Source organism: Condylura cristata, unplaced genomic scaffold (genome assembly GCF_000260355.1).
Source record: "Condylura cristata isolate star-nosed mole 26May11 unplaced genomic scaffold, ConCri1.0 scaffold00011, whole genome shotgun sequence".
NCBI lineage: Eukaryota > Metazoa > Chordata > Mammalia > Eulipotyphla > Talpidae > Condylura > Condylura cristata.
The window spans coordinates 46,739,790-46,756,174 of record NW_004567112.1 but is presented as its reverse complement, the minus strand read 5'-3'; the positions used below and the strand labels follow the sequence as shown (position 1 = coordinate 46,756,174).

The 16,385-nt window shown below is 40.8% G+C and overlaps 1 protein-coding gene across 5 annotated transcripts in view; it reads right to left on the bottom strand.

Moving 5' to 3' along the window:
• FAM13C (family with sequence similarity 13, member C) overlaps positions 1–16,385 on the bottom strand; it is a 115,900-nt gene that overhangs the window by 51,466 nt on the left and 48,049 nt on the right. For 3 of the 5 annotated variants that reach the window (XM_012723710.1, XM_004680875.2, XM_004680876.2), the window contains one exon: positions 5,682–5,745. The exons of the other annotated variants lie outside the window; for them this stretch is intronic. In XM_012723710.1, coding sequence (XP_012579164.1) covers positions 5,682–5,745 — 64 coding nt within the window. The remainder of the gene's footprint in view (positions 1–5,681; positions 5,746–16,385) is intronic. 5 annotated transcript variants of the gene reach the window in all.

Below are 16,385 nucleotides of genomic sequence, written 5' to 3'. Positions count from 1 at the left end.
TAGAAGAAAGTAAGTTATAGACTGGCCTATGCTAGAACAAGACTGTCTCATAGCCAATAAGCCCCAAAGAGAAGGGATGCATGTCAGAGTAACCAAAGACAAATTTACCTTTCAGGTTCAGCTCACTTTAGGCTGATCTTACTCTAGAATCTTAAAATTCCAGGTGAAAAAGTAAATGGAATCAAAGTTTTATTCATTCAGTCAGTACTTGCTTTTTATAAAAGTCAGGTGCAAAATACCCGCAAAGTATTTATAAAATGAGAAAATAAAAACATTCCTCCTGAGCAGAGAGGTCATGGAAATTTTTGCTTGTTTTATTTATTTGTTTGTTTGTTTGTTTGTTTTTGAGTTCACTTTTTCCTTCTGTAGCATTATGACATGAGTTACATGGGGGAAGTACAGTGACAGAAACTAGACAGAAAGCTCAAATTGATCCAGTGCTTCGGTTTCTTAGGATGACAATACTATTTTAATTGGCAATAGACATCAATTCTTCACTTTTTATTGTGTAACCTCACTCTCTTGTATTGTGATTATTATGTTAAAATAAGCACAGATGTCACTCATGACACTGTTTAGTTTTTGCTCTCCAAAGCAGGCACTCAGTGATTAGTTTTGAGAGGCTTGGTATCCCTGAACAATTCTGGAACAATTTGCCTCACCCTACCCCTGATGGAACCTATGACTAAATTTTGCAAGCCCTAGGGGGAAAAAAGGCTAAACCTGAAAGGACTTAACCTACTGCCCCAACTTTACAATTCAAAACCTAAAGATTGAAGGGATGCCTTACATATGTAATCTGGCATTTGGGGAAAAACTGTTTGAAGGCCCAACATAGCATGTTGTATTAGGGGGAGACCCACTAGTTTTTATACACACACACACACACATATTCAATTTGAACTGAAACCAGGATTGGGATCTATTAGGATGTATAAAGGGGAAACAACTATTTTTTCCCCCAATTTTGTTCTTTAAGCATCTCTTTGATCTATTGAATGTTAATCAATTATATGGACATGGAGAATAAAAGCAGAAAAACCAAAGATCAAAGACATTGACAGATCTCAACTGTAGAATATTTTTCATTTAGGAACTAGGAGGCCCCCAACAAATAAAATCCTGTGTCTCAGTCATTAAGGCAGAGTCTGAGAGCTCAGGTAATGGCAAGAGGAGGATTTAATAACTTTTCAGAAATCAACTCCTATATCATAGTCCCAGAAACAGCAAAACTCATGGAGTCCAGACACAAATTCTATCCTATCAAAAGACCCAAAAACGGGCCCTCCCTGGTGGCGCAGCGGGTTTTAGCACTGCACTGAGAAGCTAAAGCCACTTCCGCATGAGTTCAATCCCAGCCTGCCCGGGAGGAGACCACATGGCGCGGCAGACCTCTCCTGACCCGCCCGCTGCTCCCCTCAGCAGTGTACTTCGTCGATCTGCCTGTTCTGTACCCCACTCTGTCTCTGGTGAAGCCTCTCACCCTCCACATCTCTGGCCTGTACCCCAGTTCTGTACGAATAAATAAATAAATCTTTAAAAAAAAAAAAGACCCAAAAACATGGATTTCTAGACTGATAAAGAAAAAATAAAATTGATAGGAATCAAATCTATACAAATGCCATGTAGACATAAGAAACAGGTGATCTTTTGGTCAACTAGGAAAATATGGGTAGCACACACAGAGATATGTTCACACATGGCTGTTTCCTCCCATGTATCACCATTTGGCAATAGGAGACCTCAGATCAGGTACTAACTCAAACTAAATCTGAGCCCCATTTATATGTGACAAAGCCAGTGGAATTAAAAAGTTCAAATATAAGTGAAACATCAGATGTAAAATTTGGGGAAGTATGGAGCACATATATAAACATCTTAAGTTGGAAAAACCTGAAAAAAATTGTGGCTCACATATGTCTTTTGCAGAAACATGGATAGAACTGGAAAAGATCATGTTTAGCAAAATAAGCCAGAAAGAAAAGGGAAAGTACTGGATGGTTTCTCTTATAGCAGTAATATAATGAAACAGGCAAGAAAATGATGATAATGATGAACAGCTAGATACCAGAGGCATTTTGTGGGTGTGGAGTGGGGGATGGGATTAAAAACAGTGGGGGAGGGAAATGCACTGGACTATGGTGATGGCGCATGGGAGATTTGGTCATGGGAAGCGCAAGGGGATTGCAACTGAGATGGAAAAAGGCACAAAATGATGTAAAAAATAAACTATCATATATATTAAAAAATGTGGATCATTTCTCTTTTTTTTTTAGGATTTATTTACTTATGCATACAAAACTGGGGTACAGGCCAGAGGTGCAAGGGGTGAGAAGATTCACCAAAGACAGAGTGGGGAGTAAAACAGGCAGATCGATGAAGTACACTGCTGAGGGGAGCAGTGAGTGAGAGAGGAGAGGTCTCCTGTACCATGTGGGTCACCTCCGGGCCTGGGATCTAACTTGTACTGAAGTGGGTATGACTACCTTTCAGTGCTGCGACCTAACCTATTGTGCCAACAGGGAGGGTCCATGGTTATGCTTCTAAGAGGCTCAAAAGACATTTTTTTTTTAACACTTGCAAGTTGGCATAGAAAGAGAAGGTATAGAATTGGTAAGTTCTTTTTAGAAAACTATTAAATCTGGGGATGGCAGTGGTAAATAAATTGAAGGAAGAAATCAATAAAGAGTGAGAACAGAACAAAAATTCTACCTTACATTTCCATTCAGAGACTGAAGGAATACTCCCGTGAAAAGTCCAAAGCACAAGTAGGACAAACAGCTCAAACAAATTACAATTCTTTAAAAGAAAAGACAGTAAAAACTGATCCTATTTATAAAAAGTAGAAGCAGCCATACTGTGAGTTACAGCAAAAGAGCATAAACTATAAGCAATGCCAAACTTGAATGAATCTCATAATCATAATATTGGCTAAATGGAGATAGATGCAATAGTGCATAGAGTGAATTTACAAAAAGCTCAAAAATTGACAAAACAAATGTACAGAATCTGAACAGAGTATTCCTTATAGGGGAACAGAGATGGGAAGGAGTTAAAACCGTCATCTGAGATTGTTGGTTGTGCCCTGCTTCTTGATCGAGACTACACAGTTTATGAGAATTAATCTAGCTGTACATTTATGATAAATGCACTGTCTTAAATATATTTCCTACTTCCATTAAAATATTAAAGCAGTGTTTCCCATCTGTGTTCCAGAGGTTTCTGTTAGCCAGGGAATTCTTTCATAAAAGACTTTGTTTTTTCATAAGTTCAAAAAATGCTGAGAAAGATCCATTTAAATATAGTTAAGTCCTTAACATCACCAATATGTTTTTGAAAGTGTGGCTTTATGTAAAACTATGTCATTCAAAACCAAGTTTCTGATAACAAAAACAACTCCAAACTTCTAAATAAAGACCCCCAAACTTCTCATGCTAAACAATAGTTTATATTCATTCATTCATTTCCAATCTTCTTATTCTAGTTCCATGTTGCCTATTCCATGAACTCAGGGAACAAGTCGGACTAAATGCTGGACAGGATGCGCATCCATCACAGAGCACTCTCACATGCCCATCCACACTCACTCATTCAACTTATATTACCAGAAACCCTAATGCATACATCTTTGGGATATGGGAGGAAACTGGAATATGCAGAGAAAACCCACACATGTGGAGAACATAAACACCAGAGAGCCAGTGGTCCCTGACAGGAAGCAATTCCCAACTCCACACCACTATCAACACTGTAATAAAATGATAGTGAATGGCCTTTAGGTTATTCAACTATCTCTGTATATTCTCACTTTATAGAACGTCTCCCTATACAACCTTGCACCACTCATGCTGCCCCATTCAAGTTTTTCTAAGGTCTCTTCTAGAACCCCAAACTTTGGTCACAAGAGAAACCTGCCTGGAATTTTGTAGATCTGCACAGACAGTTTACCACTTGATTGGAACAAACCCACTCTGAGACACATTCACTGTTACGACCAGTGTGGATCAGCAGCACCAGCCTCTCATGGAAGAATGCACACCACACATATGGTGCTGCCTGCTTCTTAGAGGCATGTTGCCAATCAGCACCCTGCACCCATGTAATCGCCGAGCAGTGAGCTGGCACATTTCATGGAATTAGTAAATACAACAGAGTGAAGGCATCAGAAAAGTGGATTTGCAAATTTTTGAAAATGTGATTTCAGAATGCTCAAGTGATTTCAGCATGCTCTCTCAGGTTTCCAGTTCACAGATCAGAATTTTGTTCCAAACACTTTATACCTATCACAAGCTGACTGCTATAATCACTTCATTTTTCTTCTAGTCACTGATGTCAAAACAAATCAGTACTTCTTTATAACTAGCATTTTGCTTATACACAGGGGGACAAACAGCTGTGTTCATTGATTTAGGCTCATGCCTCTTTTCTCTTAAACTCTTTTTCACTCGTGTTATAAGTGAGATTGTGTCTCTCTGCACAGGAAGAAAATGTATTATTATCTTTCGGACATTTTCCACAACTTCAACTTAGTTTAATCAGGCAGTTTTGACTATTGATTTCTGCCAAGTTCTGAAGTGAACAAAAAATCATCTGAACTCAAAAATAATTTTGGGGGTGAGAGAGGGAGGAGAGATGCACTTTCAAATGATAATTTGCTGTGAAACTCATCATTTCCCTTCCTGGCATCTAGCGTCATCATTCCTTGTGATGTCCAGGTGGGTTTGGAAAAGAATCTTCAATTAAAAAAAAAAATTGATTCAAAAGGACACCTGAACCCCATGTCTACTGCTACTCTATTTACAATAGGGAAGATATGGAATCAACCCAAATGCCCAAAAATAGATGACTGGATTAAGATGTAGTACATATGCACAATGGAATATTAATGCGCAACCAAAAAAGATAAACTTATGCCTTTTGCAGCGACATGGATGGAGCTGGAAGGGATCATGCTGAGTGAAATAAGCTGGAAAGAAAAATAAATACTGGATCATTTCACTCACAGCAGGAGCATAAGGGATCAGGACACAAAAATAAAAAAGCAATTGTAATAAAGTAAAAATGAAAAGCAAAAAACAACTATAAACCAGAGACATTTTACGGAGAGGGGAACAGGATCAAGACTGAGGTGCGGAGAGCATATGGCACATGGGTGAACTGGTGGTGGAAAGTACTTGGGGATTACAACTGAGATAGGAAAAGGTACAAAATGAAGAATGATGTAAAAAATAAAAATAAATTTAAAAAGAAAAACATACTAAGAGACTACACTGCTAACACCCAACTATATCATGCTCCATGATTATAACTGAGACTGAAAAATTCAATAGGAAAAATACAGAGAAAGGGGAAGAAAAAGAAGAGAGGAAATTTTATAAATGCTACTGTCACAACTAGGGTTATACAATCCTAAAGCAAAGTAGAAAAGAATTAACAAAATGACTACTGGATTTGATTTAGATCCAAGACATCGTGAGCAATATTGCAAAAAAGAAATATTTTAAACATATTTGTTCCAGAATGAAGAAAAAGATTAGCCAAGGATCTACAGTGAGACAAGCACACTTCAGAGAAAAACACTTAAAATTTTGGTGAGGAGGAATTCCTGTACTAGAGAAAAGAATTATAAATTTTAAGATTGGCTAGTTCATATTTTCATAACCAGCAACAATTGCACCTACCTCATTTAAGTCTTGCTGACTTTCAAAATCATCCTTTGGCCAGATGACAGACCTCTGGTCTATTCTATAAGACACAAAGAAAAATTATCTCCACTTGAACCATTCAACAATGCACATTTGAAACTTGCAGCTACAAACCTGTTCAGAGCCCTGTAAAAATTCTTCAGTGATATCCCACAGTGCACAGAATAAAATCCAGACTACCTGCAATGGTCTAAGACACATCATAGTACTAGAAGCCTACAACCTCCTGCTTTCACCTCCTCTCACTTTTCCCTTTGTTCACTATACTGCAGTCTCTCTGGCCTCTCCATTTCTCAAACACATTGTGCTAGTTACTTGGTCAATCTTCACAATTGCTATCTCAGACTGCTCTTCCCACAGATCTTCATAAAGCTTAGCCTGTAATCATCATCTCAGTTCTTATGCAACCTCCCAGCAAGGTTTTGCTGATCTCCCTAAGTAGATAGCCCTCCCCTTACGTCTTCATTGCACTGTCTTAGATTCCTCCTTAGTGCTTATTAGCAGGAAGAATATCAATTTATATGCATTTCCACACTAAAGTGTAAGTTACAAAAAAAAAAAATTATTATGTCCATTTCCTTGACTGTGGAACCCTTAGTATCTAGTACAAATTAGTATTTTTTAAGGCGTTCAAAAAAAAATTTTTAACACAATAAATGTTATAGTAATTGCTATGTAACATTGGTGAAGCTAGGTTTTGCTACTACATAGTTCCCAACAGATGAAAAGGAGCTTAAACAAAGTAAATCTACTTGGAATCCATTGGGGAAAGTTTTGTTAAAAAAACTTCATTAAAGGGCCCTCCCTGGTGGCGCAGCGGGTTAAAGCACAGCACTAAGAGCTAAAGCCACTTTAGCATGAGTTCGATACCCACCCCCGCGATGATCCACATAGTGTGGCAGACCTCTCCTGACCCACCGGCTGCTCCCCTCAGCAGTGTACTTCTGCCTGTCTGCTCCCACTCTGTCTCTGGTGAATCCTCTCACCCTCCGCATCTCTGGCCTGTACCCCAGTTCTGTATGCGCAAATAAATAAAAATCTTTAAAAAAAAAAAAAAAAACTTCATTAAAAAAATAAACAAACCCGGGCCCTCCCTGGTGGCGCAGCGGGTTAAAGCACAGCACTAAGAGCTAAAGCCACTTTAGCATGAGTTCGATACCCACCCCCGCGATGATCCACATAGTGTGGCAGACCTCTCCTGACCCACCGGCTGCTCCCCTCAGCAGTATACTTCGACCGCTGGCCTGTTCTGCTTCCCACTCTGTCTCTGGTGAATCCTCTCATCCCCTGCACCTCTGGCCTCTACCCCAGTTCTGTATGCACAAATAAATAAATGTTTAAAAAAAAAAAACACACTATTGGCAGATGCTTAGCTCCAGATCATGAATTGTCAAATGGTCCAATGGTATCTATTACATAACATTCAAGTTTTTCTGCAGCAATTCCACACTATTATATAGTTAAGATAGTAAATTATAGTTATTGTACTGATTTAAAAAGGGGGGCTGCTATCATAATGAATAGTAGATCTAAACAGTGTTAAGTAACTTATGTAAAGATTTATTTTGGGATATACTATTTATAGTTATTATTCTGCTTCACTTTGAGTCCTGAAGAAAGCATTTATGTTTTCTGAATAGTTAATAAGAGTTATGATTTCTAAAACTCAGGATGCACATTTAGAAATTCTATGAGCCTCACTTCAAAATATTCTTTAAAAAGCAAAGTACTTTCAGTCCACCAGTATTGCTAAGGAGATGATAAAACAAATTTGTGATGGTCACATTGAGGGTTACCATGTCTGTATTAACTGACATTTTACTCCTGGAATGGAGAGAAGATTAGAGAGGTCAACCAGGAGCTCAAGGAGAGGTTATTCATGTGGGATGAAAGTGAGGAGGATGACCATGGTACATGCAACTATAGCCATCAGTTCCCTAGCCACAAACACTTTATTTAGGCCTTTCCTAAACACAAAATCCCTCTCCCGAAAAATGGGAGAGGTCCTCCTGGGGACAGAGATGCACCAGTCCTGTCTAGTAAAATCTAAAATTTCGACAGGCTCATTATTTCACTGCAATCTTGAATTGATTATCAGTTGGTATATACAGAGTTATAATCGTGCCAGAAAAACTGAAGGGAGTGCTTTAGTAGAAAAAAATTTACTATTTTATAGTTTTCAACCATAAATTTCTTGAGGGTTTTGGTTACAGCACATGTTAAGACAAGCATACAAGTAGCAAACATGATTGGAAAGGCAGGAATACACTTTATTAAAAACATTATTAAATATATTATTGAAATACAGAGATTCACGCATATATAATCACATGATCTTCAAGGAAAGGTATTATAATCTCCAGATCCAACCTCCAAATCAAGTTTAAGAACAGTGGCCTACGCATCAAAGGTACTTTAATTTGATATTCATATGAGAATCTCCTATGTGACTGCCACAGGGTTGGGGGATACTTGTCAATAAGCAGAGTTTAGGCCCTAAGACACTCACAGTCTAGTGGACTCTCAATTGAAGGGTGAAACAAAATGATATCTGGCTATTTCAGTAAGTGAAGGATCAGAGCCTTGGAGATTATATCAGAGTAAGGGAGAAGAACTAGGGAGGTGCAAACAGGGAAGGGAGGATGTTGAAGGACAAAAACAATCAAAAAGTAGTGTTGGGTATACACTGCATTACAGAGTGAGAGATAGAGTAATCACAATTATTCCAAACTTGGAATTGTGTGTGACAAGAAAACTGACAGATGGTTTTTCTGAAGGAGACAGAAAAATATGTAATCTTGGTGGGGAGAGTGGGCAGCCAGCATAGAAGCAATTCGTGAATCTAGACTTAGATGTGTGAAGGTTGAGATAAGACGGAAGTGGGGAGTGGGAATACCTGAGCAGGGCTCCCCAAGAACTGGACCCTCTACAATGAGCTCAACAGAGTAAGGGCGGTGATAGAAAGGATGGTGATAGTAACTGCGTACACAGTGGGTGGAAGTTCTGCATCCATTTTCATTTGCTGTGTGCCCAGGGCCCAGCACAGTCCTACCACAGGGCACATGCTCAGGAGAGGCTTTTCAGATGGAGGGATCAAGAGAGAGGGAAGCAGAGAAGGGAAGGAGAATGAGCTTTTGATCTACTCATCTCCTAGGTTGTATCTTTGAGCAAGAAACTATTCCCTCTAAAGCCTCAGTTTCTTCATCTATAGAAAAGACAATAACAGCAGCCATTTCACAGGCTAATAGATGCTAACTACTCAATGATGCTATGAATGATAACCACTATGGAATGATGCTAACTACTCATGTTAGCCATATTCAAATAACAGTTGGATTCTATAATCATAAAAATACCAAAATAGAATTGGATCATGGTAATTAATGGTATATGTTATTAATAATAATTGTTGAAGTGTGAATAAATAAGCTGGAAGATATGAACGTTGGAACAGCCTTACTCAGGACCAAAATCGAGCTAGTCAGGAGACAGAAAGAAGATGAACAATGAGTAAAAGACACATTACTATTTAAAAAGCAAAGCAGAACAACATGCTAGTTACTGAAAAGAAGGAAGTTACCAGAAAGAAGAGGGTTGAGACTTAATTTACCAGGCTATCCTAGACTAAGCTAGAAAGGCAAGCAGTTTATTTACATTAGTTCATTTAATCCTCATGGTAACCATGTGATATAGCATTATTGCACCCGTGTGACCTAATAGGAGACAAGGCAGTTAAATAACTTCATTTAATGATTAAACTAATATTTACTAAACTACAACCATGTGCCAGGTTGTAGGTGTTAGAATAAAGCAGAAAATTAAACAAAGGCTCTGCCTTTGTGGAACTTATATTCTTGTGGAAAGAGAGAACCTAAATAAAATACTCCAGACTAATAGTGGACCAGATACTAAGTATTATGGAAGAAAAGAAAGCCAGTGTAGGTGTGCAGGAGCAAAGGCCAAGTTCAGACTGTTAGAAAATCTATCACTTGGAGATCATGGGAATGAAAGTGGGGAAATAAAAGGCCATTGGCATGAAACAGACAAAGGTCCATGGCAGGAGTGGAAACAAGTTGTTTCTCACGAGTTAAGTATAGCTAGCAAAAGAGGAGAATCAGAACAGCAGCTAGGTGTTCCAGTTCCTTTCTTTTTAAGATTTTTTTTAAAGATTTATTTATTTATTCATATAGAACTGGGGTACAGGCCAGAGATGCAGAGGGTGATAGGATTCACCAGAGATAGAACGGGGAGCAGAACAGGCAGATCGATGAAGTACACTGCTGAGGGGAGCAGTGGGCGGGTCAGGAGAGGTCTGCCACGCCATGTGGTCACCTCCAGGGCAGGCGGGAATCGAACTCATGCGGAAGTGGCTTTAGCTTCTCAGTGCTGTGCTTTAACCTGCTGCGCCACCAGGGAGGGCCCTTTAAGATTTTTTTTTAATTGCTGCTTGCACCACTGCTTGGAAGCAAGAAAATAAAAAAAGACTTACACAAAAACACTCTCTCCAATTCCTTCACCTCTCTTCACCCAAAACAGCAGGAGAATAGCTAACATATCTATATCAAAATATGCTTCTGGAAGGGACAATGGTGAGTAGGCCAGTCAGAGCTCTCAGGGAAATGTCGACACAACCCTGCCCTGAGGCCAAGCTCAGGCAAGGCAAGGTATCCTGCCTGCCTGAGAGACTTTAGGGCTCCTAGCATGCAAGGAGTGTGATGCCTGCAAATACCAGCTGGGTGGCCATCACTGTTACCTCCATTACTGCTGTGTGGCCATGACAGAATCCCAGTTAAAGCATCTCTCAACAGAAAAATGCAAAGAGTAAATTATGACTGACATTAAAAAGATTTTCTACCTGAACTGCAAAATTATGGCTGGTCTATTCAAGTGCTAAGCCAGCCTCAGGTCATCTTACAGTGGCCTTCCCTCAGGGGGCATACTGGCATTCAAAACAGCTAAACTAACAAAGCATGATATTCTTGGCCTCAGGAAAGTGTCAAACCACAGATGTGAGAACTTACCAAGCAGTGTGTTAGTGCAGGATTTTTAATTTCTATCAACATTTTTATTATAATTAAATTAGCAGGTCAATGTTTTTCCTAACTCAGTGGGAAAAGCTTCTCCATCTACTCAGTTGCTCCTCCAAGACATCTGTGATTTACTGACACTTCTTTCCCTCAAACCAATAGCCAATTCATTACCGAGTCCCTCAATTTCTTATCCCAGATAACTTTTGCATCGGTATCCTCCATCCCACCTTCACTGAAACCATCTTAGGCCAAACCACCATCTTTTGCCTTCAGGACTACACTTCCCCTGATTCCACTACTTTACCTTCACTTTCCCTACACATTTTTCCACATAACCTGCACTTAAAAATAAAAACCATTCTTAGGGCCTCGCTGGTGGCACAGCAGGTTAAAGCACAGCATTAAGAAGCTTAAGCCACTTCCACATGGGTTCGATCCCCACCTGCCCCGGAGGTGACGACGTGGCATGGCGGACCTCTCCTGACCTGCCCGCTGCTGCCCTCAGCGGTGTGCTTCGTCGATCTGCCTGTTCTGCTCCCCACTCTGTCCCTGGTGAATCTTCTCACCCTCTGCATCTCTGGCCTGTACTCCAGTTCTGTATGAATAAATATATCTTTAAAAAATAATAATAAAATAAAAACCATTCTTAAAGCATCTTATGACATGCTGAAGGATTTTAAATCCGTCCAGCTCTTCAACCTCAACACCTATCAATCTCCTTCCCTGTGCTCTCACTACAATGACATTCATCAATTCCTCTGATGCACTGTGTTCCTTCACCTTCCTCTGTGCTTTCCTGGGCCTATGTTGCCCTTCCCTCTGCATGTTCTGCTCTAATTAATTTATTCATCCTGTGTATTTGCTTAATTATTTGATTGCCTTTTTGTTTCTTGTGATGGAAAGTTCTATGGGGCAGAGCCAAATGAGCATTTACCATTTTATTTCTAGGGTTAATTCTGGCATGAGGCAGAGTAGCACTCATGTTTGTTGAAAAAAAAATTGCTCTCAGAGTATGGGCAGCTGGTAATTCTGGTAAACCCCTGAGTGTTCAAACTCATGCTCCCTCCTCTACCTGTAGCAGGCCAGCAGGGCTTGCAGGATGAGGAGTCTTTCCCAAAGGAATTTCTTTTTCTCCCAGATCTGCTAAGGATTAGCCAGTGGTTTTCCAACCTACACTTCGGAAAACTTGGGTGAAGAGTAAAAGGAGAGTATCCAGCCCACTTCTAAGTGCCTCATAAAGAGTCACAAAATTAAAGATGAACAGTGCCTACCCCAGATCACATTTTAAGAGTCCAAGGTAGTCAACCACATCCAGTGTTGATCTTCTATATCAGAAAGCAACAGGGGAGTACTCACGTATACCTGGAAGAATGCTGGCTGGCTATGGACTTCTGTTTCCTGAAACTCTTTTAAAAACAAAAGGTATATCCCAAGAGAACAACCCTTTGAGCAAAACATTCTTTATGTATGAACAATAGCTCTATATGCAGACACAGAAATGATGCCAATACATTCCAGTAATATTAGCAACAATAATAATCCTTATTACCAGTAAAGATCAGGTTCCTTTCTCTGAGAAAGGACATTATCTTAATTGGCTTTTACCAAAGTTCTGTGTTAAAGGACCAAGGTCAAATAACGATCAACCAACTTCAAAGAAATTGAGACCCAGTTTAAAATGACTCCCAAAGAGACCACTGACAGAAAACTGAATCAGAAGCCAACAAATGTGAACTGATGGGCAACCCACCTATCTACTTGTCCAGGGCAATGAACTCCTGTAGAGGAAAAAGGACGCCCCATCTAAGAGCAGAGTACTGATTCATAACATGCCCTCTCGCCTCTCACCTACTCGGAAGATTAGGTTCAACCAATGTTTTTAAAAAGAGTCCTTGACCCCACAAATACTGAATCAGAATTTCTGGAGAAGTAGGCTACAAACATGTATTTAACAAACACTCTGGATGATTTCCTGCTGGGAAGCATTGTTCTGAAAATCCAAGTGTAGCAAAACCCAAGAGCAAACCAATGGCGAAAGGATACAGGTAAGGGACTTCTGGGAGAATAGCACTCTGGCCTCCCAGGGGACACATTTGTTAAGCACTATATCCCCACAGTCTCTATGAGAAAACACAAATGAAGATCACCCGAGACACTGGAAAAGATACCACTCTTCACCTCAGGGGGCTGAAACTGAGCCCCCAGACAGGCAGAGTTATGCCAATAATCAGACAATGGGGTGTCAGAGAAACTTCACAATGCAGAAGAGAGAGGGTGCGAGAGTACTCATCTTGTAGTGCAAACACCCCACGAACAAGAAATAAAGATTCTGAGATAGGACCTTGAGGGTAAAGGATCTTCCAGCAGCAGAAGTCCTAGTGATAACGTTATCATAAATATGATAACAGTGTCTGTGTCCTGTGTCGCTGAGCAGGTGACAAAGCACCTTTGCTTGCATCATCTAATTTATTCCATTCACTTAATACTTGTTAGACACCTGCTCCCTGTGCCAGGGAGGCCTCACCCAGGAGACAGTGCAATAGACAGTTGTGCTCACTCTCATTATCTCTCCTCAAGTATCAAGTTTCTTCATTTTTCTGTCTCAAGATTTTTACAAGCCAAAGCTGCTCCTTCAGCCTAGAAGTGAGATAGTTATTTCTCTAGTGTTATCTCCTTTCAACCAACAGAGAAGGGATTGTGTGAATACACACTAAAAACTTCAATTTTCAGAGGGATATCATCTGAGGATTCTCTATGTGATTCCTCAGAGTGGCCCCAGGGAGTCTCTCATAGGCAATAGTGGTAACCTCAGCTGCACACCTACTGTTGGCTCCTTCTCCTTCCCAGAATTACCTCCCTGTCCCCAAGGCCTCCTATTAGGCTCTGCTTTCAAAAGGAACCAAACATAAGAAATTAAGCAATGTAGCAAAGCAGACACAATCTGGTTGTGTATGTAGCATTGGGGAGAGAGGTAGACATAATTACACAAATGGGAAATTTAGTTCAGAGACAGATGTGATGAAGGGCACAGGACATCACAAGTAGTAATACAGGGGTGCTAATTTAATGACAGGCCAATACTTAATGAGTATGAAATACAAATTGCATTGGGAACTGTGGTACCCAATCTTCCAACATTCTTCTTAATCACCAATCAGGCTAGTTCTAGGAACAAAAAAGGCACAGAGGGGGGCCCTCCCTGGTGGCGCAGCGGGTTAAAGCACAGCACTGATAAGCTAAAGCCACTTCCACATGAGTTCGATTCCCGCCTGCCCCGGAGGTGACCACATGGCGTGGCAGACCTCTCCTGACCCGCCCGCTGCTCCCCTCAGCAGTGTACTTCGTCAATCTGCCTGTTCTGCTCCCCACTCTGTCTCTGGTGAAGCCTCTCGCCACCCCTGAGCCTCTGGCCTGTACCCCAGTTCTGTATGTACAAATAAATAAATCTTTAAAAAAAAAAAAAAGGCACAGAGGACTTGATTGGCAACAAACAAGTCTATATACTACCTGTTTCCAACTAAGGGTTTCGTTTCTTTCCCAAAAGAGTCCTGAGTCTCTGTCTTCACTACCACCATCACCTCCCACATGGATGTAGTAAGCTTGAAAATGTCTCTGCTTCCCACAACACACTACAGAGTGTAGTGTGTGTAAGATGTCAATCTGAGGAATGTAAATTATAAATATGAGAAAGTCCCTCTCCTGATTTTAATTTTTTTTAAAGATTTATTTATTTTTGCATACAAAACTGGGGTACAGGCCAGAGGCTCAGGGGCGGCAAGAGGCTTCACCAGAGACAGAGTGGGGAGCAGAACAGGCAGATCTATGAAGTACACTGCTGAGGGGAGCAGCAGGTGGATCAGGAGAGGTCTGCCACGCCATGTGGTCACCTCCAGGGCAGGCGGGAAACGAACTCATGTGCAAGTGGCTTTAGCTTCTTAGCGCTGTGCTTTAACCCGCTGTGCCACCAGGGAGGGCCCTGATTATAATTTTTAATGACTTCTGTCTGGACTTGGACAGAATTCTCGTAGGGACACCAGACCTACACAGTCACGATTGCCAGGCTTTCAAAAGTCATCTATTCTTTCTGTGCAGTACCACTAACTCCAGCTTTATGGACCTCTGTTTGTGTATGGAGTATGTCAGCAACTCTAGTTCTGCTGTGATGCTGATTTATAATAAAAAATATATAGATTTTTTCCCATCCATGGAAGAGAGCTTGTACAATCCTGTTTCTTTTTTTTTTTAAAGATTTATTTATTTGTGCATACAGAACTGGGGTATAGGCCAGAGGCTCAGGGGCGGTGAGAGGCTTCACCAGAGACAGAGTGGGGAACAGATCAACGAAGTACACTGCTGAGGGGAGTAGCGGGTGGGCCAGGAGAGGTCTGCCACACCATGTGGTCACCTCCGGGGCAGGCGGGGATCGAACTCATGCGGAAGCGGCTTTAGATTCTCAGTGCTGTGCTTTAACCCGCTGCGCCACCAGGGAGGGCCAAATCCTGGTATTTTTAAGTGATGAACACCGTAAAGGTACATTTTATTTTGGGCCAAAACTAAGGAGGGGGATATTTGCCAGGAGAACTAACTCTGTGATCAGAGGGTTACAATTTTCAGTCCTAACCCCCCTAACCTCAAGGGAAAGAGAAGGGTGCTGGAGACTGGAGTTAATCAACCACGTCTATATAAAGGCTCCTCCATTAAAAATCCAAGTATAAATTTCAGAATGCTTCTGTGTTGGTGAGCACAGGGGCATTACTGGAATGGTGTGCTCCACTCACCAACCTTTCTCTATACCTTGCCCTATGCATCACATCTGTCCTTCCTGAGTTCTGTCCTTTTATAATAAACTAGTAATCTAGTAAGCAAAATGTTTCTCAGTCCTATGAGCTACTCTAGCAAATCAATCAAACCCAGAGGCTTATAGGGAACTCTGATTGATAGCCAATTAATCAGACATACAATACTGTGATTAGCAGGGGACAGTCTTGTAGGACTGAACTCTTATCTGGTGGATCTGACAGTAATTCCAGTTAGATGGTGTCAGAACTGAGTTCAACTAGAGGACACCCACCTGGTATTGGAGAATTGCCTGATGGTGTGCAGAAGTCACCCACAAATCACCGCTCCCATCAGAATTTGTAGCAGAATAGGACCCATTTTCTTCCAGAAAACATATGTATTAAAATTGTCATTCTCATTCCATTTTAAAGCAATTAACGCTATACATGCCTTCAACACAAAAATCATCCTTACTAATGGGGTCTTGGCACAATCTGAGTAAACTCTGGATCAGCCTCCATATGGGACATGGTGAGTTAATGATCAGAGAGGCAAGTCAGGGAAGCACTAGTCCCCTTCATGCTTTTGCCTCACTCAAGGCTGACCTTTTGGCAAGTTACCTTAAGGACGATTCTTAATCCTCTTCTCCCCATCAATTCCACATTCAGCCCAATCCCCCAAGTCATTCCAACACTAAATTGATTTTTCTGCCCAGCACTTTTCATTTTCAAACCACTTCTGAAAACAACCTTCCTTTCCCTAAAAGAATCAGCATCCGGCATACACAACCCAGGGGCTCTCCTATGTGTGTTTGGATTCAACAGGCTGGGTGTGGCCAAACTTGTTTATGTGTGTATTAAATTCAGTGAAC